Consider the following 27,907-nt stretch of genomic DNA (forward strand, 5'->3'; position numbering starts at 1 on the left):
AAACACTTTGTAGGAAGTCACTCAGACTAAGGACTGAGGTACAATTATAAGTTAGGGTAAATAATCATAGTAATTTAACAGGTAGCAGCTCCATGCAATGCTATTTCTGGCTGCAAGCTGGTAGAAGGATGAATACAGGCCGTACTGTATTATGATATCAGAAACACGATTGGAAAGTCGTGGGCTTATCCAATCGGCGAATCTCAGACAGTGCTGCTCTTATACTAGTCTTTGCGTGTTGATCGTTTCAAAGGGAATAATACAGAAATTTCTAAAAAGACCTACACGAGAACCCCCCCCCGCCCCCCCAAAAAAAAGAAAAAAAAAAAAAAAAAGCCAAAAACAGTGCACGGTGATCCCCCTTTAGAGCACAATTTAGTTTTTACAGTTGTAGTCTAATTATACAGAATCCAAAATAAGCGTACATTGGATTTTCTCCCTGACACTACGTTAACAAAAGGGGGGCAAATACATTGACTATTCCCTTCATGGTCATGGTGCCTAGTGTTTAAACCAATTGTGTGGGATCCCGGGATGGAAGTATGGAGGTATGTATGTGACACTTTGTAAAATAAAAAAAAAACACATAGGAATTAGGCAACCAAAAAAAAAAAAAAAAAAAATACAAAGGCAAGGCCGCCTCTACCAATGAAAGCCCACCCTTTCCTGCATTCTGTAGTTTTAAACGAGGGTGTTTGGACATTTGAGATGATGCAGCCTGTAGTCTTGGGCAGACCGATTGCACGTGGGAAAGCCCTGCAGTGCTGAGGAAGGTTTTGCAGGCCCCATCTCATAAAAATAAACAAAATTTGAGGTGGGAGCCACTTTTTTTTTTTTTTAACCAGGTGAGGTAGCAACTGTACATTTGTAAAAACAATCACACACAATATAGCAAGTCGCTCCCACAGTGAACAAAAGGGGGGGAAAAGCAGTAATACAGTAATACTTAATCTTGAAACATATACCTAGAAAATGACAACAATTTGGCCTCCTCTGTAACACTGCTGATATAACAGGTTATTTGGCTGTGTGAACACTGTTCATCGCTTGCAGAAAAAGCCTTGATTAAAAACTATTAAAATAATATTGTGTTAAATGTACCTATATTCTGTTAACAAAGTATTACACAAAGACTTGCCTGGACTATAGTAAAAAAAACCTAAATATATAAGTATTTCCAAGATGAAGTCAATAGTGTCGTGTTAGGAAGGTAAATATCCGCGTACGGGTGTACTTATATATCTGCATGCCGCTTCAGCCTTTAACCGATACACCGGCCTTTCCTTTCTTAAATGAGTGTGTAGCGGTAATGACGGAGAGTGTAATGGTAATGCTGTGTAATGTGGGTTTATTGTGACAGCTAAGGGAGCAGTGGTGAGCACGGCTCAGTAATCAGTGCAGACGCAGCCTCGGCTGCAGAAGATGGCTCAGTGGGTACGTTTTGTCCTGAATCAAAGTATATATCAAGAAAGCTGTACAGCATTATATGAAAATGGCTATTTTGTTCGACCTTATCCACAAAGAGGCATCTATTTACAATAGTGTTGCAGTCCGCTGTTATCTGGATTTCTGACTCTTCTTGTACTTGGCCTTTGAGTGCTCTTTAGGGATAGTTTCAGCAGCTTGTACTTCATTGAACTCCTTCAGGTCATGTTCCAGGCAGCACAGCTTGCCGCCGGCAGTCCTCCTGAACAGTTTCTCCTCGTGGTGGCTCTTGCAGAACGAATTTGGGCACAGGCAACAGAACGTCACCGATGCCTTGCCACATACGTCACAGTGATGCCACGGACACTCCCACTTTCCTATAAATCACATCAAGGAATGTCTCACAAATGCATAAACAACACTTATTTGCAAATAAAAGGACAATGAACAAAAGCACTTAATATATACAAAGGACAATTTATGTCTCATCTCTGCAATAACCTATGGTGTGCAAAAAAAGTCTACCAACTGCATCACTAAACTCTTCACACTCTGGTCGACAGGACCCACACTTTATCTCCTTCACCGCTAAGGATGAGTGGAACTTGTTCTCGGTACATACTGTACTTCTGTCAATAGTCCAATAATAATGGCAAAATAGGCTTGGCATATGGGCGAGAAAACCCTCGCGTTGAAGGGGTTAATAAGTTTATTGGTATAAATCTTATTTCTGTAAATTCCACAAGACAACTAAGTAAAATGTAACAATAGCACTACTTGGGATAACTTACTTCATCTGAACATTACTAGTATGTCCAGACAATAGCTCCATTAAAAGGGAAACAAGGCGGAAGACAGTACCATCCGCGTCCTGTTTTTCAAACACCAAAACCCATAATCTTGAGTCAAACAGCAAATCAATTTTGATAACAATTTTAAGTGACTACAGCTACCTACCAAGTATGTGATAGAGTCTATTCTAGATTGAGGGAGCTCACCAAAAGGTCTTTTGTCGAGATCTAGACAAGAAAGATGGTAAGTCTTCGTACACAGCTTCCTATCGCATAAGATCAGCTCGCCACCGTCGTTACAGCGGAAGCAGTAATCTTCAGACTCCTTTTTCCCGTCTCCTCTTGTCCTCCGTCTCCTTGATTTCTTCTTGGGTTTTTTCACTTTCTCTTCATGAGATGCTGCAGAGGAATTCTAGAACATCACAGGAACAAATGAAAGTATTTCACATTATTCTACACCTGTGGTATCACCCATGCTGCCTATCCACCTGCTGTGGAACTAGACATCCGAGCATTCCCTGCTACAGTTTTAGCATACCCGAATAGCAAAACTATAGCAGGTGATGCTGATACTTTATATGTGTAGCTACCACAGCAGCTGGAGGGCCGCATGTTTTATACACTTGTTCTAGACTAGGCAGCTACCATTTTAACAGGAAACCACTATTAAAATAAGATTTTACTCACCGGTAAATCTATTTCTCGTAGTCCGTAGTGGATGCTGGGAACTCCGAAAGGACCATGGGGATAGCGGCTCCGCAGGAGTCTGGGCACAACTAAAAGAAAGCTTTTAGACTACCTGGTGTGCATTGGCACCTCCCACTATGACCCTCCTCCAAGCCTCAGTTAGGATACTGTGCCCGGAAGAGCTGACACAATCAGGAAGGATTTTGAATCCCGGGTAAGACTCATACCAGCCACACCAATCACACCGTATAAATCGTGATACCATATCCAGTTAACAGTATGAAACATAACTGAGCCTCTCAATAGATGGCTCATAACAATAACCCTTTAGTGAACAATAACTATGTACAAGTATTGCAGACAATCCGCACTTGGGATGGGCGCCCAGCATCCACTACGGACTACGAGAAATAGATTTACCGGTGAGTAAAATCTTATTTTCTCTAACGTCCTAGTGGATGCTGGGAACTCCGAAAGGACCATGGGGATCATACCAAAGCTCCCAAACGGGCGGGAGAGTGCGGATGACTCTGCAGCACCGAATGAGAGAACTCAAGGTCCTCCTCAGCCAGGGTATCAAATTTGTAGAATTTTGCAAACGTGTTTGCCCCTGACCAAGTAGCAGCTCGGCAAAGTTGTAAAGCCGAGACCCCTCGGGCAGCCGCCCAAGATGAGCCCACCTTCCTTGTAGAATGGGCTTTAACTGATTTAGGATGCGGCAGTCCAGCCGCAGAATGCGCCAGCTGAATTGTGCTACAAATCCAGCGAGCAATAGTCTGCTTAGAAGCAGGAGCACCCAGTTTGTTGGGTGCATACAGGATAAAAAGCGAGTCAGTTTTCCTGACTCCAGCCGTCCTGGAAACATACATTTTCAAGGCCCTGACTACGTCCAGTAACTTGGAATCCTCCAAGTTGCTAGTAGCCGCAGGCACTACAATAGGTTGGTTCAAGTGAAAAGCAGATACCACCTTAGGGAGAAACTGGGAACGAGTCCTCAATTCTGCCCTATCCATATGGAAAATCAGATAAGGGCTTTTAAATGACCAAGCCGCCAATTCTGATACCCGCCTGGCCGAAGCCAAGGCCAATAACATGACCACTTTCCACGTGAGATATTTTAGATCCACGGTCTTTAGTGGCTCAAACCAATGTGATTTTAGGAAACTCAACACCACGTTGGAGATCCCAGGGTGCCACTGGAGGCACAAAAGGTGGCTGAATATGCAGCACTCCTTTTACAAATGTCTGAACTTCAGGTAGTGAAGCTAGTTCTTTTTGGAAGAAAATCGACAGAGCCGATATCTGTACCTTAATGGAGCCTAATTTTAGGCCCATAGTCACTCCTGCCTGTAGGAAGTGCAGAAATCGACCCAGCTGAAATTCCTCTGTTGGGGCCTTGTTGGCCTCACACCAAGCAACATATTTCCGCCATATGCGGTGATAATGTTTTACAGTTACATCTTTCCTGGCTTTAATCAGCGTAGGAATGACATCCTCCGGAATGCCCTTTTCCTTTAGGATCCGGCGTTCAACCGCCATGCCGTCAAACGCAGCCGCGGTAAGTCTTGGAACAGACAGGGCCCCTGCTGCAGCAGGTCCTGTCTGAGCGGCAGAGGCCATGGGTCCTCTGAGATCATCTCTTGAAGTTCCGGGTACCACGCTCTTCTTGGCCAATCCGGAACCACGAGTATTGTCCTTACTCCTCGTTTTCTTATTATTCTCAGTACCTTTGGTATGAGAGGCAGAGGAGGGAACACATAAACTGACTGGTACAACCACGGTGTCACTAGAGCGTCCACCGCTATCGCCTGAGGGTCCCTTGACCTGGCGCAATATCTCTCTAGTTTTTTGTTTAGGCGGGACGCCATCATGTCCACCTGTGGCCGTTCCCAGCGATTTACAATCAGTGTGAAGACTTCTGGATGAAGTCCCCACTCTCCCGGGTGGAGGTCGTGCCTGCTGAGGAAGTCTGCTTCCCAGTTGTCCACTCCCGGAATGAACACTGCTGACAGTGCTAGTACGTGATTTTCCGCCCAGTGGAGAATCCTTGTGGCTTCTGCCATTGCCGTCCTGCTTCTTGTGCCGCCCTGTCGGTTTACATGGGCGACCGCCGTGATGTTGTCTGACTGGATCAATACCGGCTGGTGTAGAAGCAGGGGTTTTGCCTGACTTAGGGCATTGTAAATGGCCCTTAGTTCTAGAATATTTATGTGTAAGGAAGGCTCCTGACTCGACCATAGTCCTTGGAAGTTTCTTCCCTGTGTGACTGCCCCCCAGCCTCGAAGGCTAGCATCCGTGGTCACCAGGACCCAGTCCTGTATGCCGAATCTGCGGCCCTCTAGAAGATGAGCACTCTGCAGCCACCACAGCAGAGACACCCTGGTTCTTGGAGACAGGGTTATTAGCCGATGCATCTGAAGATGCGATCCGGACCATTGGTCCAACAGGTCCCACTGAAAGATTCTGGCATGGAACCTGCCGAAAGGAATTGCTTCGTAAGAAGCCACCATCTTTCCCAGGACTCGCGTGCAGTGATGCACCGACACCAGTTTTGGTTTCAGGAGGTCTCTGACTAGAGATGACAGCTCCTTGGCTTTCTCCTCCGGGAGAAACACTTTTTTCTGGACCGTGTCCAGAATCATTCCCAGGAACAGTAGACGTGTCGTCGGAACCAGCTGTGACTTTGGAATATTCAGAATCCAACCGTGCTGGTGTAGCACCTCCTGAGATAGTGCTACTCCTACCAACAACTGCTCCCTGGATCTCGCCTTTATTAGGAGATCGTCCAAGTACGGGATAATTAAAACTCCCTTTTTTCGAAGGAGTATCATCATTTCCGCCATTACCTTGGTAAACACCGTCGGTGCCGTGGACAGTCCAAACGGCAGCGTCTGGAATTGGTAATGACAATTCTGTACCGCAAATCTGAGGTACTCCTGGTGAGGATGATAAATGGGGACATGCAGGTAAGCATCCTTGATGTCCAGGGATACCATGTAATCCCCCTCGTCCAGGCTTGCAATAACCGCCCTGAGCGATTCCATCTTGAACTTGAATTTTTTTATGTATGTGTTCAAGGATTTCAAATTTAAAATGGGTCTCACCGAACCGTCCGGTTTCGGTACCACAAACAGTGTGGAATAGTAACCCCGTCCTTGTTGAAGTAGGGGCACCTTGACTATCACCTGCTGGGAATACAGCTTGTGAATTGCCTCTAGCACAGCCTCCCTGCCCGAGGGAGTTGTTGGCAAGGCAGATTTGAGGAAACGGCGGGGGGGGGGGGAGATGCCTCGAATTCCAGCTTGTACCCCTGAGATACTACTTGAAAGATCCAGGGATCCACCTGTGAGCGAGCCCACTGATCGCTGAAATTTTTGAGGCGGCCCCCCACCGTACCTGGCTCCGCCTGTGGAGCCCCACCGTCATGCAGCGGACTTGGAAGAAGCGGGGGAGGACTTTTGCTCCTGGGAACCTGCTGTTTGTTGCAGCCTTTTTCCCCTACCTCTGCCTCTGGACAGAAAAGACCCGCCTTTTCCTCGCCTGTTTTTCTGGGTCCGAAAGGACTGTACCTGATAAAACGGCGCTTTCTTAGGCTGTGAGGGAACATGGGGTAAAAATGCTGACTTCCCAGCTATTGCTGTGGAAACTAGGTCCGAAAGACCATCCCCGAATAACTCCTCACCCTTATAAGGCAAAACTTCCATGTGCCTTTTGGAATCTGCATCCCCTGTCCACTGCAGAGTCCATAAGCCTCTCCTAGCAGAAATGGACAATGCACTTATTTTAGATGCCAGCCGGCAGATCTCCCTCTGTGCATCTCTCATGTATAAGACTGAGTCTTTTATATGCTCTATGGTTAGCAGAATAGTGTCCCTGTCTAGGGTGTCAATATTTTCTGACAGGGAATCTGACCATGCAGCGGCAGCACTGCACATCCATGCTGACGCAATAGCTGGTCTAAGTATAATGCCTGAGTGTGTATATACAGACTTCAGGATCGCCTCCTTTTTTCTATCCGCAGGCTCCTTCAGGGCGGCCGTATCCGGAGACGGAAGTGCCACCTTTTTAGACAAACGTGTGAGCGCTTTATCCACCCTAGGAGGTGTTTCCCAACGTGCCCTATCCTCTGGCGGGAAAGGGAACGCCATTAGTAATTTTTTTTAGAGATTACCAATCTTTTATCGGGGAAAGCCCACGCTTCTTCACACACTTCATTTAATTCTTCAGATGGGGGAAAAACTACGGGTAGTTTTTTTCCCCCCAAACATAATACCCTTTTTAGTGGTACCTGGGTTTATATCCGAAATGTGTAACACCTCTTTCATTGCCTCAATCATGCAACGAATGGCCCTAGTGGACATTAGATTAGACTCATCGTCGTCGACACTGGTATCAGTATCCGTGTCGACATCTGCGTCTGCCATCTGAGGTAGCGGGCGTTTTAGAGCCCCTGATGGCCTTTGAGACACCTGGGCAGGCACGAGCTGAGAAGCCGGCTGTCCCGCATTTGGCATGTCGTCAAATTTTTTGTGTAAGGAGTCGACACTTGCACGTAATTCCTTCCATAAAACCATCCACTCAGGTGTCTGCCCCGCAGGGGGTGACATCACTTCTATAGGCATCTGCTCCGCCTCCACATAATTTTCCTCATCAAACATGTCGACACAGCCGTACCGACACACCGCACACACACCGGGAATGCTCTAACAGAGGACAGGACCCCACAGAAGCCCTTTGGGGAGACAGAGAGAGAGTATGCCAGCACACACCAGAGCGCTATATAATGCAGGGACTAACTGAATTATGTCCCCTACAGCTGCTATAATATTTACTGCGCCTAAATTTAGTGCCCCCCCTCTCTTTTTTACCCTTTTCTGTAGTGTAGACTGCAGGGGAGAGCCAGGGAGCTTCCTTCCAGCGGAGCTGTGAGGGAGAAATGGCGCCAGTGTGCTGAGGGAGATAGCTCCGCCCCTTTTTCGCTGACTTTTCTCCCGCTTTTTTAAGGATTCTGGCAGGGGTAATTATCACATATATAGCATCTGGGGCTATATATTGTGATTGTTTTGCCAGCCAAGGTGTTTTTATTGCTGCTCAGGGCGCGCCCCCCCCCCCCCCCCCCCAGCGCCCTCAGTGACCGGAGTGTGAAGTGTGTATGAGGAGCAATGGCGCACAGCTGCAGTGCTGTGCGCTACCTTGGTGAAGACAGAAGTCTTCATGCCGCCGATTTTCCGGACTTCTTGCTTCTGGCTCTGTAAGTGGGACGGCGGCGCGGCTCCGGGAACGAACACCAAGGCCAGTTCCATGCGGTCGATCCCTCTGGAGCTAATGGTGTCCAGTAGCCTAAGAAGCCCAAGCTAGCTGCAAGCAGGTAGGTTCGCTTCTTCTCCCCTTAGTCCCTTGTTGCAGTGAGCCTGTTGCCAGCAGGTCTCACTGTAAAATAAAAAACCTAAAATATACTTTCTTTCTAAGAGCTCAGGAAAGCCCCTAGTGTGCATCCAGCTCGGCCGGGCACAAAAATCTAACTGAGGCTTGGAGGAGGGTCATAGTGGGAGGAGCCAGTGCACACCAGGTAGTCTAAAAGCTTTCTTTTAGTTGTGCCCAGACTCCTGCGGCGCCGCTATCCCCATGGTCCTTTCGGAGTTCCCAGCATCCACTAGGACGTTAGAGAAAATAGGATTTTAGTACCTACCGGTAAATCCTTTTCTCCTAGTCCGTAGAGGATGCTGGGGACTCCAAAAGGACCATGGACTATAGACGGGATCCGCAGGAGCTTGGGCACACTAAAAAGAAGTTGACTGGGTGTGAACTGGCTCCTCCCTCTATGCCCTTTCCCAGACCTCAGTTATAGGAACTGTGCCCAGGAGAGACGGACATTTCGAGGAAAAGATTTTTGTTTAAACCAAGGGCGAGCAAACCTACCAGCCCACACCACAACATACCGTACAACCGGAGTATCAGGAAACCAGATAACAGTATGAATTAACAACAGCAACAAGCTGAATACAACTAATACACAACCCGCGTGTAAACAAATTTAACCAGCAATAATACACTGCAAGTAACAGTCCGCACTGGGAAGGGCACCCAGCATCCTCTACGGACTAGGAGAAAAGGATTTACCGGTAGGTACTAAAATCCTATTTTCTCTTACGTCCTAGAGGATGCTGGGGACTCCAAAAGGACCATGGGTTCTATACCAAAGCTCCAGAACAGGCGGGAGAGTGCGGACGACTCTGCAGCACCGAATGAGCAAACATGAGGTCCTCATCAGCCAGGGTATCAAACTTGTAAAACTTAGCAAAGGTGTTTGAACCCGACCAAGTAGCAGCTCGGCAAAGCTGAAGTGCCGAGACCCCTCGGGCAGCCGCCCAAGAAGAGCCCACTTTTCTGGTAGAATGGGCCTTTACTGACTTCGGCAACGGTAGTCCAGCCGAAGAATGAGCTTGCTGAATCGTACTACAAATCCAGTGTGCAATAGTCTGCTTAGAAGCAGGATTTCCAATCTTGTTGGAAGCATACAAGACAAAGAGAGCCTCCGTTTTCCTGGCAAGAGCCGTTCTGGCGACGTAAATCTTCAAAGCTCTTACAACATCAAGAGACTTTGGAACTGCCACAGCCTCCGTAGCCACAGGAACCACAATCGGTTGGTTAATGTGAAAGGAAGAAACCACCTTCGGCAGAAATTGTTGACGAGTCCTCAATTCTGCTCTATCTGAATGGAAGATCAAATATGGACTCTTGTGAGATAAGGCTGCCAACTCTGACACTCGCATGGCAGACGCCAGAGCCAAAAGCATGACTACCTTCCACGTGAGAAACTTTAACTCAACCTTACGCAAAGGTTCAAACCAGGGAGACATAAGAAACTGTAAGACCACATCAAGTTCCCACGGCGCCACAGGCGGTACAAATGGTGGATGGATATGCAGCACCTCCTTTCACAAAAGTCTGAACCTCTGGAAGGACGGCCAATTCCTTCTGAAAGAAAATAGATAAAGCCGAAATCTGCACTTTGATGGAACCCAATTTCAGGCCTACATCGACGCCTGCCTGCAAAAAATGGAGAAACCGACCCAAGTGAAATTCCTCCGCAGGAGCAGTTTTGGTCTCACACTACGAAACATACTTTCTCCAAATACGGTGATAATGTTTCGCCGTAACCTCCTTCCTCGCCTTAAGGAGAGTGGGGATGACCTACCCAGGAATACCTTTTCGAGCTAAAATTTGGCGCTCAACTTCCATGCCGTCAAACGCAGCCGCTGTAAGTCCGGAAATACGCATGGACCCTGCAGTAACAGGTCCTCTCTTAGAGGGAGCGGCCAAGGATCTTCCACCAATAATTCCTGAAGATCCGGATACCAGGCCCTGCGTGGCCAATCTGGAACTACGAGAATCGCCTGAACCTTTGCTCGTCGTATGATTGCCAGCACCTTTGGAATGAGAGGAAGTGGAGGGAACACATATACCGACTGAAACACCCACGGAGTCACCAGGGCGTCCACTGCACTGGCTTGAGGGTCCCTTGACCTGGAACAATACCTCGGAAGCTTCTTGTTGAGGCGAGACGCCATCACGTCTATCAGAGGAATTCCCCAACGCTTCGTCACTTTTGCAAATACCTCTTGGTGAAGGGCCCACTCTCCCGGATGGAGATAGTGTCTGCTGAGTAAGTCTGCTTCCCAGTTGTCCACTACCGGGAGGAAGACTGCTGACAGAGCGCTCACGTGCTGTTCCGCTCAGAGAAGGATTCTTGTGGCCTCCACCATAGCCGCCCTGCTTCTTGTGCCGCCTTGACGATTTACATGCGCCACCGCTGTTATGTTGTCCGACTGGATCAGGACAGGTCGACCCTGAAGAAGGCTCTTTGCTTGTAGCAGGCCGTTGTAAATGGCTCTTAACTCGAGGACATTTATGTGGAGACAAGATTCCTGGTTTGACCATTTACCCTGGAAATTTCTTCCTTGGGTGACTGTGCCCCAGCCTCGGAGACTTGCATCTTTTGTCAGTAGGACCCAGTCCTGGATTCCGAATTGGCGCCCTCCTAGAAGGTGTTGTAGCCACCACAGGAGAGAAATCCTGGCCCTGGAAGATAGACTTATTTTCTGGTGCATGTCCAGGTGAGACCCGGACCATTTGCTTAGCAGATCCCACTGAAACACCCGGGCATGAAACCTGCCAAACGGAATGGCTTCGTACGTCGCAACCATTTTCCCCAGAACTATGGTACACTGATGAATCGACACACTTGTCGGCCTCAAAAGCTCCCTGACCATTGTCTGTAGTTCCAGAGCTTTGTCTTCCGGAAGAAACACTTTCTGTAAATCCGTATCCAGAATCATGCCCAGAAAGGGCAGCCGAGTGGTCGGAGTCAACTGAGACTTTGGTAAATTTAGAATCCAACCGTGTTGTCGCAGAACCGACAGAGACAATTCCACATTTCTTAACAATTTTTCCTTGGACCTCGCCTTTATCAGGAGATCGTCCAAGTACGGGATAATTGTTACCCCTTGTTTGCGAAGGAGAACCATCATTTCCGCCATGACTTTGGTGAAAATCCTCAGGGCCGTGGAAAGCCCAAACGGCAACGTCTGAAATTGGTAATGACAATCCTGTATCGCAAACCTGAGGAAAGCTTGATGCGGAGGATATATCAGGACGTGTAAGTAGGCATCCTTTATATCGACTGACGCCATAAAATCCCCCCCTTCTAGGCTGGAGATCACAGCTCGAAGTGATTCCATCTTGAACTTGAAAACTTTCAAGTAAGGATTGAGGGATTTTAGGTTCAGAATAGGTCTGACCGAACCGTCCGGCTTCGGTACAACAAAGAGGCTCGAGTAGAACCCCTCCCCCCATTGGGACGGGGGAACGGGAACAATGACCCTCTGCTGACAACTTTTGTATTGCTGCCTTCACGACCTCCCTGTCCGGAAGAGACATTGGCAAGGCCGAAATGAAAAAGCGGTGAGGGGGCATCTCCTGAAACTCCAGCCTGTATCCCTGAGACACTATTTCTAGGACCCAAGGATCCAGGCCTGAGTGAACCCAGACCTGACTGAAGATCCGCAGACGGCCCCCCACCAGTCCGGCCTCCCCCAGGGGAGCCCCAGCGTCATGCGGTGGACTTGGTAGAGGCGGGGGAGGACTTTTGGTCCTGAGCGCCTGATACTGCAGGCGACTTTCTTCCCCGTCCTCTACCCTTTGAAGCGAGGAAGGACGAGCCTTTTCCTCGCTTGTATTTATTTGGACGAAAGGACTGCATCTGCTGATGGGGTGCCTTTTTCTGCTGCGTGGGAACATAAGGAAGAAAAGATGACTTACCCGCAGTCGCGGTAGACACCAGGTCAGTCAAGCCGTCACCAAACAAGCCACTACCTTTGAAGGGGAGAGCTTCCATAGCTTTCTTTGAGTCGGCATCAGCATTCCATTGATGGATCCACAGCGCCCTCCTGGCCGAGACCGCCATGGCATTGGCTCTTGATCCCAAGAGACCAACATCCCTCGCCGCATCCTTCAGGTAATCTGCAGCGTCCTTGATATAACCAAGAGTCAAAAGAACATTATCTTTATCAAGGGTAGCCGTATAAGAAGCTAAATTATCAGCCCATTTAGCAATAGCACTACTCACCCATATTGACGCCACAGCAGGTCTGAGCAATGCACCCGTATTAGCGAAAATGGCCTTCAGAGACGTCTCCAGCTTGCGATCCGCCGGATCTTTGAGAGCTGCCGTGTCAGGGGACGGAAGCGCCACCTTCTTAGACAAACGGGATAGAGCCTTGTCGACATTCGGAGGCGACTCCCATTTTTCCCTGTCATCAGAGGGGAAAGGATACGCCATGAAAATTCTCTTGGGAATCTGCCACCTCTTGTCCGGCGACTCCCAAGCCTTTTCACAAAGAGTATTCATTTCATGAGAGGGGGGAAACTTGACCTCAGGTTTTTTCCTTTAAACAAACAAATCCTTGTTTCCTGCACCGCAGGTTCGTCAGAGATACGTAAAACATCTTTAATAGCCACAATCATGTACTGAATACTCTTAACTAGCCTAGGGTGTAAAGTAGCCTCCGTGAAGTCGACATCGGAATCAGAATCCGTGTCGGTATCCGTATCTACCATCTGTGTAAACGAACGCTTTTGCGACCCTGACGGGGCCTGCACCTGAGACAAAGCATCCTCCATGGATTTTCTCCACACTTGTGTTTGAGACTCCGATTTATCCAATCGTTTAGACAATGAGGCCACGTTTGTATTAAGAGTACTTAACATTGTAAGCAAATCAGGTGTCGGCTTTGCCGACAGAGCCATCTCCAGGCCCGTATCTGCGCCCCCAGCAACCTCCTCCGGGGAGTAACACTCAGCTTCAGACATGCCGACACGTAGTACCGACACACACACACACACACACTGCCTCAGCTAGGGGACAGACCCACAAGGAAGCCCAGATAGAGAAAACACAGAGGGAGTATGCCAGCTCACACCCCAGCGCCCATATATCCCACCAAACGATATATGTGGAAAGTGTTGCTGTTATTACAATAATAGGATTTTGGTACTTACCAGGTAAATCCTTTTCTTTGAATCCATAGGGGGCACTGGAGTACTCTTGGGATATGGACGGGCGCAGCCGAACAAAGGCACTGAATATTTAAATTTAGGACTCTCCCCCCTCCATATCCCCGAGTACCTCAGTGTACGACCTCAGTGTTTTTTACTGAGCGAACAGGAACTATATAGAGAGGTTGACAATGGAGAATACCTATAACATAACGGACAACAACAAAGTTGACCCATAACTTTACTGTCAACTAAACAGTTGACACCATAACCGATAGAACTTTATAATTTGAACCAATCGGTGAAAATGTGTTACCATAAGCTCCTCTGAGCTTAATACCAACCAGGTAAAACGTGTTACCCTAAGCTCCTTTGAGCTTAAAACAACCCAGGTAAAACTGCTCTGGGTGGGCGTCCAGTGCCCCCTATGGATTCAAAGAAAAGGATTTATCTGGTAAGTACCAAAATCCTATTTTCTTTTTCATCCACTAGGGGTCACTGGAGTACTCTTGGGACGTACCAAAGCTTTCCCCGTGGGCGGGAGAGCTGTTTGATACTTGTAACAGTAGGCAGCCAAAGCTAGATGCTGCTGCCGCCACCATTCATACCTTGTAAACGTGCACAAACGTGGTGCACTGAAGGCTATGTAGCCGCGTCGTAGACGCTCCACGACCCGCTGGGTCTGACATTCCCACAGAACCTGTGGGATGAGCTATTACTGACGTAGGCGATTGTAACTTAGCCTTAAAGTAAGCCTGACTTGTAGTCATTATTATCCAACTGGATAATGTCTGCTGAGAAACTGGCTAACCCCAGTTGGCAGCATCATAGAGACCAAACAACGTATCCGTATTACGTACTGTAGACGTTCGGGACATATATAAACACGTAATGCGTGTACCACATTCAGAATTGTAGAATGTGCTGTCCACACAGGAACCACTATTGGTATATTGATGTGAAGAATACGAAAGCGGAATTCGTCCGAAGATCTGCTTTGTCATGAGAAAACTCAAATACGGTGGCTTGGAATACAAGGCACCCAAATATGAAAACAAAACCCTTGCCGAAGCCAAGGCTAGAAGAAAAATGTTTTCCCAAAGTGAGAAACTTAATTCCCATTTGTTGTAAGGGTTCAAAATATGAAAACTGTAAGAAATCTGAACCCAACCTCAAGCCACCTGGCGCTGTAGGTGGGATAAATAGAGTCTGAACTTTGATGACACCTTGTAGAAAGGTGTGTACAGACGCAATAGAGGCAAACGTCTTTGAAAATAAGTTTACCACACAGATACCTGCACCCTCAGTGCAGATAAACGCAGTTTTCCATCCCATCCCGTTTAACAGAATACGGGTAACTTGAAGGATGATGTCGGAAACTTCCGAGGTTTACCACCTATGTAAGCACACGAAATTTTGTAATAATGAGCTGCCTTAAGCGGCTTACTAGCTCGTAACATGGTTGGTATAACCGATACTGTAATGCCCTATTTCTTAAGAGGGCGTTTGAACCCTCACCCCGTCAACCGCAGCTGCGGTGCATAGGTAATAGGTACATAGGTAACTATGGGTAAAAGAACGTTCCCTGTTGTAACAGGTTGGACGTATTATGAGCGGGCCAAGATCGTGTGCAAGTATTCCTTGGAGATTTGAGAAGCAAACTCTCCGAAACCCATGAGATATCACTAGTATGACTGTGACGAACTGTCTTATGATCCGTTTTGGCAACGGAGAGAGAACAGCGGAAAATGGTGGAGCCAGATACATGATGCTGACTGACCACATGAATGTGAAACACTCCACCGCCACTGCCCTTGTGATCTGTTGTTTTGTACACATACAGAGCTTTCGTAATGTGGCGAGATGCCATCCTGTATACCTGAGGGTAATCTTTTGTGGACTCACATATGAACCACCTCTGGATTTAATGTCCAGTTTTCAGGATATAAATCCTGACGGGTGAGATCATCTGTCTATCAGATGTCCACTCACGGAATGAACCCCGTTGACATCCTCACATAATAGTGTTCTGGGCAATTGAGGAATCGAGTTACCTGCCGCATTGCCATGCGGCTTCTTGGTTCTCCGTGGTTGTTGTGTATGCAACTCCCGTTGCATTGTCTGACTGCCCTTGGTCAGACTGAAAACGAAGCCTGTAGTGCATTGTAAATTGCACGGAGTTCCAGGACTTTTATCGACAGCAATCTGTCGTGATTTTAGAACCTCTTTTTTTTTTTTAACTACAACTCCTGAACCTCTGAGACTGTCGTCCAGAGTATATACACCCTCGGCCCTTTGTGGGAAACGCGAGTGAAGGCCGGCGAACTAAAGCGCTTTGAAACACATCATTATTTTTAACAGGCGAATACACCAATGTATCGCTAGTGTGCGTGTTTTGCACTAATTACTAGATGTGTAGAAGGTAAATGTCTTTGATTTACCGTATTTATAATCTTACCTAGGAATCGCTCAGACGGAATTAGATGCGATTGCTTTTGAACATGATCTGCCACCGCAGTATACATTAGTAGCGCAAATTAGAGGAACTCTGTTGAGACAGAGTTCTTATGAGCAGATCATCTAAGTTAGAGGCACTCTGTTGAGACAGAGTTCTTATGAGCAGATAGTCTAAGTATGGAAAGATTGTCACTGTCAGGACTCTGAGATGAGCTACCACCAACATCACTTTGGTAAATAGCCGAGGCGTTGACCAGAAGCCAAACGGTAGACCTGAAATGGTTAATGGTTGTGGCGTTTTGCAAACGCTAGAACCTATGACCAACCAGAATGGGTAAATACGCATTGTGAAGATCAAGTGCAATTATGCAATGTTGTGGCTTCAATATGCAAATGCTAACCGCAGAAACTTCAATTTCAAACTGCAGTAAGTGACTTGCTGATTGAGACTGCGACGGAGCTGTCTGTTTTTGTTCCCCCAAACAGAGGGGAATAAGTAACCCTGACTCTGTTGGCGTACTACTGACTGGATATAAAACAGCTGAAAACCAGCAGAGAGTAAATGGCAACCTGCCAAACCGTTCGATAGAGGCATCTTGTACTTTAATCTGTAAATAGCTGAGACCTCATGAGTTGATGTCTCCCGCAAATGTAACGTGTAAAGACGCGCTTCCACAATAGGAACATGTAGATGGCCTAAGAGGTCATCAAGCCACTGGCTTGGTGACTATAGCGTCTTTACAAGGCGTGACTGTTTTGTACCACCGCTTTGAAAAAAACTGAAGTCTAAAGGGATTAAACGCCGGCACAAGTATTTCCGTTTTGATACTGGCTGCAGTAATGTCAAATTTAGGACCAACAAGCTCTGGCCTTGTTGCGGTTAAACTAGCGACGATGAAAGTGACCGGCGTTAGCAGAAGCTTTACAGATATACTCTGCAGCTTCTTTAAACAGTGATCGTCCTTGTTTCCATACATAGAGTCTAGTGACTCGACACAGACGCATTTACCAATGGCGGATCGCGTCATTTTGGAAACGATTAAATAGAGGTTAGAGTCTACTCAGTCTCTGTAAAAATAGAGACAGTGACTCACTGGGATTTAGCAATGTATGGTTGTCAAAAACCCCGCACTATCTGAGCGCTGGACTAATGTACCCTTCTCACTTGTAGTTATTGATGTGAGATTTGACATAGAATCGTGCATTAAATTATAAGACCAGTCAAATAAACACTCTGGTACCCAAAGGGAAATTGGCCCTTTGGAAAGACTGTCTTTTGTTAGAGCTTGCGGAGTAACTCCGCTCTTTTAATTTGAATTTTTAAATTATTTTTAGTCTGCTCTAGAGCCTTACTCGCTATGCAGACAGACACCACAATAGGCAACGGACAGACACTTGCACGACTTATTGTTATGTGTCATATATATATTTTATTGCTGAACAGCATATTTATATGAAACTCAAGGTTGTTTCTCTCTACGGAAATCTTTAGTAAAAAACGAAAGATTTATTCGATGTGAAGAGAAAACAGAGTATTCTTTATGTGAAAAACAGTTCACATGGGCATGTGAAACCCGAACCAAATTCCCACTAACACCCCTGCGCCTCTGGTGGCTTAGAGATGTAGGGCAGGAATGTTCCAGAATTACAAACTGGAAAACAACAGGAAGCATGGTTAAAATGGCCCCTTTGCCATGCTGACTCTGATAATCACAGAACAAATTACAAATGTTTTCGTGTTAATATAGCCTATTATACAGTATAATCACAGGCCGAGTACAACACGTCTATGAATAAATATATATATAGGCTCAATAGCCTATGATAATTACAGACATTAATATATTTATACAGCATTAAAATAGGCTCAAAAGCCTATTATACAGTAATAACCACAGACTTTAATATAGGCTCCATAGCCTATTATACAGTGATAATCACAGATTAATAAATAGGCTGAATAACCTATTATACAGTGTTAATCACAGCCCTTAATATAGGCTCAATAGCCTATTATACTGTGAAAATCACAGACAGTAATATAGACTCATAGCCTATTACTGCCAGGACAGGCATTATAAATCTGTGACATATATATACATATACCCTGCTGCTGTTCTATATTTGACCCGCCAGCTTCCAGCGTGCCATTCCCCCTGTAACGCTGTGTGCGGGAAGCCTGCATTTGTCACCATCTCTGCTGAGAATGAGGGAACGTATGCGGTATGGCGCTGGGCGGCCGGACGGAGCTGGGCGGCCGAACTCTCTGCGGGAAGCCTGCCTGGGCGGCCGGCGGAGCGGCAGTTAAACTGAGAGTGTCTGCGGCGTATGGCTTCCCCCCCTGCTGGGCGGCCGGACGGAGGTGCCGAACGGAGCGCTGGGACGGGCGGCTTAGCGGCAGGGCTTGGCGGGCGCATGAGGGCTAAACAGCATATTACCCCCAACATAGCGGGGCGGCAGCCTGCGCTGACCGCCCCGTTCCCCAGCCTACCTTGCTTGCTCTTCATCATGGCTGCGACGGGGCTTCTTATGTGTAAGCTCCGTCCAGCTTCAGTGATAGAACTCCTGGCTGTGACGGGGCTTCTTCTGTGTAAGCTCCGTCCAGCTTCAGTGATGTGACTCCTGGCTGTGACGGGGCTTCTCTGTGTAAGCCTCCGTTCAGCTCTGTAGTCCTGGCTGTGACGGGGCTTCTATGTGTAAGCTCCGTCCAGCTTTCAGTCAGCTTTCCAGTGATCTATGGCTGCGACGGGGCTTCTTCTGTGCAAGCTCCGTCCAGCTCTCTAGTCCTGGCTGCTGTTTGTAGGAGCAGTGTGCTGTCTGTGGCTGTGAGGGTGCTCTTTGTGAGGACCGACACGCCATGCGCTGCCCGTGCAGCGGCACTATCCCGGACCCATGTTTTTCTTGAAACTGGGAAGGGATGTGCTTTTAAAAAAAAAATTTAAAAATAAAAATGAAAAATTATTAAAATCTTCCAACAAGTGTGGGAATCCCACAAGCCGATGTTAGTGCTGTGAGCACCGAAAAAACACTGAGGTCGTACACTGAGGTACTCGGGGATATGGAGGGGGGAGAGTCCTAAATTTAAATATTCAGTGCCTTTGTTCGGCTGCGCCCGTCCATATCCCAAGAGTACTCCAGTGACCCCTAGTGGATGAAAAAGAAATATATATATATGCTTTTACTTGAATTGGAGCTTGGAGGTCCCGGGCCAGCGTCTCAAGCAGCGGCTGTGGATGAGAGAAAATGGCGCTGGTGAGCTGTGCGGCTAAGCCCCGCCTCTTCCCGGCGCGCTTCAGACTTGCTAAAATTTTAAATTGAAAAGCTGGCGGGGGTACGGAAAACAGTGCCCGGGCACCGAAAATGCCTTCTGCCAGCCTCAAAAGACCCAGTAACATGCTGCCCAGGGCTCTCCCCCCCCCCAGCGCCCTGCACCCGCAAGTGCCGTTGGTGGTGTGTGGGAGCATGGAGCGCAGCGCTATCGCTGCGCTGCTACCTCGTTACTGAAGTCTTCTGCCGTCTGATGTCTTCGGTTCTTCACATACTCACCCGGCTTCTTTCTTCTGGCTTCTGTGAGGGGGGTGAAGGCGCGGATCCGGGAACAAGCAGCTAGGCGCACCAAGTGATCGAACCCTCTGGAGCTAATGGTGTCCAGTAGCCTAAGAAGCAGAGCCCTTAACTAAGTAGAAGTAGGTCTGACTTCTCTCCCCTCAGTCCCACGATGCAGGGAGCCTGTAGCCAGCAGGTCTCCCTGAAAATAAAAAACCTAACAAAAGTCTTTTCTAGAGAAAATCAGTAGAGCTCCCCTAGTGAGTGTCGTTACTCCTGGGCACAAAGTCTAACTGAGGTCTGGAGGAGGGGCATAGAGGGAGGAGCCAGTTCACACCCAGTCAAAGTCTTTTCAGTGTGCCCAAGCTCCTGCGGATCCAGTCTATACCCCATGGTCCTTTTGGAGTCCCCAGCATCCTCTAGGACGCAAGAGAAAATTGCAATAAGGAGTTCTATAATAGCATGACAAGTAGCAGTTATAGGATAACATACTATATATGCAAAATGTGCCAATTGTTTTGCCTTGATGTATATATAATATATAAATGGAAACAGAACCAGGCCAGATTGTCTCAGACTTTATTCTATCTGTATTCTGTTTACCTGAGAATGTGTCAAAGAAACTAATTTTTATTGCGCTATTAAAAGCATCAAAAGGAACAAAACTTTGTATACTCTTCAATGTGACGCTTAAGATAAATTACTTTGCAGCCTGAATTCTTCCCATTCACAAGCCAACCAACCTTTGGTCGGTCACCAAGGAATCCGCTACAGTTCGGCGCTCCACATCTGCAGACCGTTTTCTCATTCCCAAGACAATCTAAATTATAGTTGAACGTTAACTCCTCGCCTGCATAAAAAAAGAAAAAAAAAAGAAAAGGAAAAATACATGATCATCTATAGTTTTATAAATTATTATCTTACTGCACCGAAACACAAAACAGCACAAGCGGTCTTATGCTCAACTGCGTACTATGGACAGTATTCAATTCTTTTCACCCCCTTCCACACCTGTTCTGTTTCTGCTGACGGGTGTGGTATCATTTCAGCTGGCTAATCCCGGGGTAGTGAGACGCCCAACCCTTTTACGCAGCTAAACCTGATTACTATGAGCGCGATATGCGCATTAACAGGGATAACTTTAGAAAGGAGATTAAGCATGATATATCATTTGAATACCGCCCTATGAATGCACAGAGTAGACACATGTCAAGTTCAAAATGCAATCATGACAGAAACTGGTAGCATACTAAACACGCCTACAAAACCCAAAGCTTCAACTACAAATTGTAGCTTTTGGTCATTACCTGCCGGTATGTCCCGCACCGCAAACAGGCCTACACGCGTGTCACCATTAACAGTCCATTTCTGAGTCTCACAGTTTGGCTGACAGCTATGATTCATAAACCGAGACAAGTTCCCTTTAGGTCCTGCATCTATAATTCGGTCCTGTAAGTGAACAATTGTCAGAAAAATAAACTCCCAAAAATTGGCTTTTCTTTTCAGCTGTAGTTACTTTGAAGAAATTGGACACAAACAAAGAAACAAAACGGTAAAGTGGAAATAAAAACGTAGTCATGCATCTTGGCTGATCGGTAGCTGGAAACACGAGATTATGAATGTCAGTCATAGGAGAGCTGAATATACAGAAGATGACAAAATCTATAGTGCCAGAAATACTTTGCTCTTGCCACATGACCTGTTTATTAAGGAAGTAATAACGTATATGGAAGCTTCAACATAACAGGGATGAGGCCGCTGAAAGGCCAGCACATTTCTCCTAACAAGGAAGAGAGCACTGAAAGAACCCAGCGCGTTTCTTTTAAACAGAGAAGAGATAGCACTAAAACCACCAACGCGTTTCTCTTAACTATGCACAGGGGTAACTGTTGAACTGGCCACTGAAATGTCATATATCACTGCATATAACACTCCCAAAGCCGTACAGAATACTGTAGCTCAGGCACTCTAGCAGCTGCAGACATGGATAGAGAGCAGGGCAGAGTGTGCGGAGCTCAGCAGCCTAGCAGAGCGGTTCAGAGTGACAGGTACCTTGTCAATGGTCAGCATGTAGAAGTGCGATATGTCATTCTCCTGCGCGTGGCGTATTCTTGCCATGCATTCCTCTTCATCTATTAGTTCTCCAATGTACTCATTCACAAACTCCCCCTGCAAACACACCATGTCAATGAGAATTTGTTTACCATCAGCGATAGATTAGAAAATGTTTTCTATTATAATCCTGTCTCCATCTCCTTAAGCCGGTATTACGGAGAGAGGACTGTAAAATCATTACTCCTGTGACAGAGTGAATTGGTCAGTAAGATGGAAATGCAGATATATCTTTTTTTGCTTTCATCTATATCGAGAGACACTGCTGTACCTTTGGGTACAGAGGGTATTAGAATAGTCGGTCGCCAACTTCTCCCTCTCTATGTGCCCCTACCCTTGAAGTACTTCTGTTTTTAATTTTATACACTTGAATATATTTTTTTTCTGTGTAGGATATTTTATTCACTACATCACAAAGTAAAGGTGTTGAAGTGAACCCCTGCAGTGAGAATGTGTGCCCTGGTGCGCACAGCCACCATTCCGGGCTATTCATTAATGGGCTCCCAGCCCACAAAGAGAATTGGGACTGGTTACCGGAATGGCGTGTACTGCAGCAGTGACACTGCTAGCCAGATGCAGACACAGGGAGGGTACTGCCCACAGGGCACCCCACACTGTGCAACAACACCGGCAGCACTGCCATCCTTACGGCCCTGGAGAGAAACCTTCCTGGAAACTGCTGCATTTCACTCCCAAAATAGGCTGACCATAATATCCCTTTAAACTGGAACACTGATGAATTACACAGGTTCTGTAACTGGCTGACTTAAAGTCTGTAGGTCACCAGGTTTTAATCCGCCCCAGAACCTGAGTAATGTATGAGTGTCCCAGTTTAAAGGGATATTATGGTTAGCCTACCCAAAATCACCTCCCAGCTCCTCCCAGTGTCTGGTGCTGAGGGACTCCCGTTCCACTAACACCCGATAATGGGGGTCATTCCGACCCATTCGCATGCAGTGGTTCTTCGCTGCAGTGCGAACAGGTCAGAAATGCGCATGCGCGGCGGACGCATTGCGCATACGCACAACGCTGCCAGCGACAAATGTGATCGCATCGGCGATCGCAAGAAGATGGACAGGTGGGAGGCGTTCCGGGGCGGATACTCACCGTTCTCCAGGCGTGGTGAGTCCAACGCAGGCGTGTCCAGGTGTTTGGAGGGTGGATGTCTGACGTCAGGACCGGGACCTTCATCGCTGGATCCGTCACACTGGATAAGTAACTCTTACCCTGGTCTTGTTTTGCAGGAAACTTTTTTTTAGCATAGCAGGGCTGCACAAGTGTTCGCAGCCCTGCTATGCTAAAATACACTCCCCCATAGGTGGAGATTAGTTGATCGCACCAGCAACAAAAAGTTGCTTGGTGCGATCAACTCGGAATGAGGGCCAGTGTGCCTTGTGGGGAATAGAATTCTCAGTGTACTGTGTGATTCTCTGTGTGTGTTGGTCAGTTTTTATGCTTACCAGATATACATGTTTGAAAGAAATCCATAGATCTGTATGTAACTAATGGGCTAATGTATCAAGCAGTGAGAAAAGAGTGGAGAAGTAAACCAGTAGAGAAGTTGCCCATAGCAACAAATCAACACTTATAAAATACATTCTAAAAAAAGATTAGTAGGAGCTGAATGGTTACTATGGTCAACTTCTGCACTCTATTTACTGCCCGATACATCAACCCCTATATTTTCTTTGTTTGCTGTATATGAGTGTGTATCAATAATATATTTTTTTTTAAAAACAACGTCAAGGTTGCCAGAAGAATAGTTGTCCAGTGGTTTACTTGTGAGGCTGGAGTCTAATGTCCATGTCTAACACTTAATGACTGGGCTAAGCCAGAGTGGGCCAGTACTTGGGTACGGTCCATTGTAAAGTTGACCAAAGGGCCAGCTCACCCAGTGGTAAGTGCACACCATACAATGGCCATTATAGCACATTAAAGGTTACTGATAGATTGCACCAAGACTGCACATCAATACTTAGGTGATACTGTTCTTGATGCAGGTCTGGATCTTTCCATGTGTTGCTCACAAGCGATAAAGAGCTCAAAAAGACTCTGGAGGAGTTAATGGTTGCTGACTCAGCTTTTGTGCTGAAAATGAACATAAAACGCTTTAATCACAAAATCACTGAGAAAGTAAAAAAAAATCCAATCAGACAGGTAAGAGGTTACTTTGCAAGGGGACAAAACTCTTCTGCCAAAGGGATCTCACGCAGAGGAATAAAGGTGCGGTCAGGCAAGCACCAAGGATGTAACTCCGTAGATAAACCATCTGCATTATGTGATCTCACATCACCCAGTCCTTACTGTGGCAGGGGCCAATCTGCTAGATTCCAAGGCCATTGGAGCAAGTCTTCTGTAGACAATTGGTAAACAATATAGTGGTCAGTTTGGACCTTGCAGGCCCAAATTCCTCCCCCTTCAAAGAAAATCTCTTATCCATGAGTCCGGAAATCTGACTTCCTGCTGCCTCCTCTACACCTTTGGCTTCAAGAATGTTCTTTTGCTCTTCACTTTCAGGTCTTGCCTGGGTTTTCCTGGTGGCAAGGGGCTTCCTCATTAATCTCACCAGTGCTCCTTGATTTGTGCCCCCGACACCCTTTCTCCCCTCTCTCTGGACTCTGACCACTGGTGGTCTTAGGGTAATAAAATCCTTTGGGTTCCCTACATTATGGGCAAACCTGGGCCCACTGTAGGTGCCGCAGCTAAGATTAAGAGGTTTGTTACACTGCTGGCTTCAGTTGATACGGCCTGCTTTTTCATCTAAAAGTGCCTTTTTCACATTGACCCGTGACTGTCCTCCTGTTCCGTCTGGTGTTTTCCTACCATCATTATCAGGGTTTGAGACTGCCCTCATCTCTGCACCCCTACAGTACGTCAAAATGTGAACCCTAATATGTGCCTGTTCCACCCAGGGTCTTATTGCTAACTATGTGATTTTGTTTAAAATCCAGCACTCTGTCTACTTTATAACGCACCAGCCTAGAGGTATCCGTCTGCTGCATTATTCTCCGGTCATTTTTTATTTATTTTTTCACTATGGTGCCTAAAAAAGCAAAAGGCTCGCTGCCTCCTCCGACATCCTTCCCAATTCGAAAACAACCTCAGGCGTCTCCACCAACTCGAGGAGTGTCGGTTCCTTCTACGAAAAGCCCTTATCCGACAGACCTGCCCAGTTTGCTTTCAGTATCGGGCGTAGATCCCAATTCTGATGATCCCCTCACTGTGAAGACCCTCTGTCAGGTCTTGACGGCCTTCAAATCAGACCTGACAGCTGCTATACGTGAAGTCAAGGTTGAGCTTACAGCCATCGGGGACAGAACAGACACTCTAGAGCGCAAATTGGAGGAACTGGTGACGTCACACAATGAACTCATTACAGCTCATGACCAACAACAAAGCGACTTGGAAACGTTCAAAAACAAAATGGCAGATTTAGAGGACCGCTCCAGACGGAACAATACCAAAATACGTGGAATACCTGACTCGGTAGATAACACGGATCTGATGGAATATGCTATGGCCCTGTTCCGTAAACTTCTACCAGGCGTATCTGATGCAGAACCGCTTATTGACCGAATCCATCGCCTGCCTAAGCCTCAATTTCTCTCCAACTCCTCCCCTAGGGACACGTTACTCCGGGTGCACTTCTTTACCGTCAAAGAACGTATTCTCCAAGCAACTCGTGACGCAGAGAACTCTGCCACTTTAGGAGGATTGCAACTGTTTCCGGACTTTTCCGCATATACTCTCTCTAAAAGGCGCAGCTTAGCTCCGATCACTTCCGCCCTCCGTGCCCAAGACATTCGATATCGGTGGGGCTTCCCAGTGAAGCTGATTGTCACTTACGACGGTTCCTCGTTTATTATATCGGAGCTGGAAGCCGGAGTGAAACTGCTCGAGGACTGGGACATCTCTGTGAAACTGCCATCTCCTCCTGAGAGACGTCCTCCACCTCGTTCGGAATGGTCTACTGCTTGAACGTGCTCCGTAATTAATTATTGTTCTAATATGTTTTTCTATACTCCGTTAGAGTTATAGACTTTACTATGAGTATGACTATTGTTACTGTTCTGTTTATTGTACTCTTCTAGGTGAGTTACATTCTCCCCCTGCTGGTTCTTACAGTGTATGCTCTCCTGTTTATGTGTATTTGTTAAGTCTACACCTCAGCTTATATGTTTATTGGCCTATTTTTATAGCACACGCTGAATATAGATGAAGGTTGCATCTCACCTGGCAAGATATGCCTTACTATTTTGTGCTTTTTTTAATTTTTCGTGCGCCACCTTTATTTAGATGGAGATGTGCTTTTATTCTTCCTACACATAGGTTTTTCGTTTTTCCCCTGACCCTGGGTGGCTTGAAGAGTCCGCCTGCCCCTCGTTTATCTACTGCATTTATTTTTCCCCTGCAGTAGCTGTGCAGACCCGATGTACTGGGTCGTTTTGTTTTTCCTTCCCCTTTGTTATACTGTTCCTGGTTCTATTGCCCTTTCTCGCTCTTTCTACCCCCCCCCTCCCCTCCCCCTTCCTGCTGGGATGCCGTCATCTACATAGCATTATGACTGAATAATTATGGTTGGTATTCTTTCATTGAATGTTAAAGGTTTAAATTCCCCCAATAAACGACGATTAGCTCTGTCCTCTTTCCATAAGTATAAAGCAGATATAGTCGCCTTGCAAGAAACTCACTTTTCCTCCCACAACCCTCCTGTATTGAAAGACCACAGATATCCTGTAGGATATTTTGCTAACGGTCCCTTTAAAAGAAACGGAGTAGCTGTGTTATTTAGAGATAATGTTCCTTTTACCATCTACTCTCAAATTGCAGACAAAGCAGGTCGCTACTTGATTCTCACAGGTATTTTGGAAAATAGATCTGTTACTATAGTCTCATTATACGCACCTAATTCGAATCAGGTGGCCTTTATTCGGGAAACTATGCTTGCTTATCCAAAAAGTTCGGGTCGGCTCCCTAATTCTCCTAGGAGATTTTAATTTAGTATTAGATCCAAAACTAGATAAATCGACTCAGACTTCCTCAGCTGCATCCAAAACCCGCCTTGGTCCTTCATTGGCGCTACGCAATGTGTTAGCGGAGTTTGATTTGTCCTTCATCTGGCGCATCCGCAATCCCTCCGGTAGAGACTATACGTTCTTCTCATCGGTTCATAATTCATACTCACGAATTGACCTAGTGTTATGTGTTAAATGGACCTTACAGGACACTGGTACAGTGGATATCTTACCCATCACCTGGTCCGACCACGCACCGTTATATTGGAAATGGAATATTAATTCTGCTTCCATGCCCCCTAAACCATGGCGACTATCTCCACATCTCTTGTCTGACCCGTTGGCAAAAAAATTATCTCTGACTGCATCTCTCTCTACATAGATACTAATTCCCACTCAGATACTTCTTTGCCAAACTATTGGTGTGCGTTTAAAGCAGTTGTCCGCGGTTCCGCAATACAGGCTGGGGCTACACTTAAGAAACAAGCCAAACTCCTCCAACTAGATCTAGAACATAGACTTAAAGTAGCTGAAGATAAAAATAAAATTTTACTTACGGTAAATCTATTTCTCGTAGTCCGTAGAGGATGCTGGGACTCCGTAAGGACCATGGGGAATAGACGGGCTCCGCAAGAGATAGGGCACTTTTAGAAAGCTTTGGATTCTGGGTGTGCACTGGCTCCTCCCTCTATGCCCCTCCTCCAGACCTCAGTTAGGGAAACTGTGCCCAGAGGAAATGGACAGTACGAGGAAGTGTTTTTGTAAACCTAAGGGCGAGATCCATACCAGCCACACCAATCACACCGTATAACTTGTGATAAACTACCCAGTTAACAGTATGAACAACAACATAGCCTCGGGTCAACCGATAAACTATAACATAACCCTTATGTAAGCAATAACTATAAACAAGTCTTGCTGAAGAAGTCCGCACATGGGACGGGCGCCCAGCATCCTCTACGGACTACGAGAAATAGATTTACCGGTAAGTAAAATCTTATTTTCTCTAAAGTCCTTGAGGATGCTGGGACTCCGTAAGGACCATGGGGATTATATTAAAGCTCCCAAACGGGCGGGAGAGTGCGGATGACTCTGCAGCACCGATTGAGCAAACAGGAGGTCCTCCTCAGCCAGGGTATCAAACTTATAGAGCTTTGCAAAGGTGTTTGACCCCGACCAAGTAGCTGCTCGGAACAACTGTAATGCAGAGACCCCTCGGGCAGCCGCCCAAGAAGAGCCCACCTTCCTAGTGGAATGGGCCTTAACCGATTTAGGCAATGGTAATCCTGCCGTAGAATGCGCCTGCTGAATCGTGTT

The 27,907-nt window shown here is 46.7% G+C and overlaps 1 protein-coding gene and 1 pseudogene across 2 annotated transcripts in view; both read right to left on the reverse strand.

Moving 5' to 3' along the window:
* Positions 1-316: 316 nt before the first annotated feature.
* Positions 317-27,907, reverse strand: part of NSD2 (nuclear receptor binding SET domain protein 2) — a 158,257-nt gene continuing 130,666 nt past the window's right edge. For both annotated transcript variants that reach the window (XM_063924799.1, XM_063924797.1), the window contains 5 exons: positions 21,516-21,632; positions 20,771-20,912; positions 20,207-20,313; positions 2,424-2,628; positions 317-1,802 (listed from right to left, as the gene is read on the reverse strand). In XM_063924799.1, coding sequence (XP_063780869.1) covers positions 1,558-1,802; positions 2,424-2,628; positions 20,207-20,313; positions 20,771-20,912; positions 21,516-21,632 — 816 coding nt within the window. In that variant the 3' untranslated portion in view covers positions 317-1,557. The remainder of the gene's footprint in view (positions 1,803-2,423; positions 2,629-20,206; positions 20,314-20,770; positions 20,913-21,515; positions 21,633-27,907) is intronic.
* Positions 17,351-17,453, reverse strand: LOC134932312 (U5 spliceosomal RNA; annotated as a pseudogene).

Source organism: Pseudophryne corroboree, chromosome 1 (assembly GCF_028390025.1).
Source record: "Pseudophryne corroboree isolate aPseCor3 chromosome 1, aPseCor3.hap2, whole genome shotgun sequence".
Lineage (NCBI taxonomy): Eukaryota > Metazoa > Chordata > Amphibia > Anura > Myobatrachidae > Pseudophryne > Pseudophryne corroboree.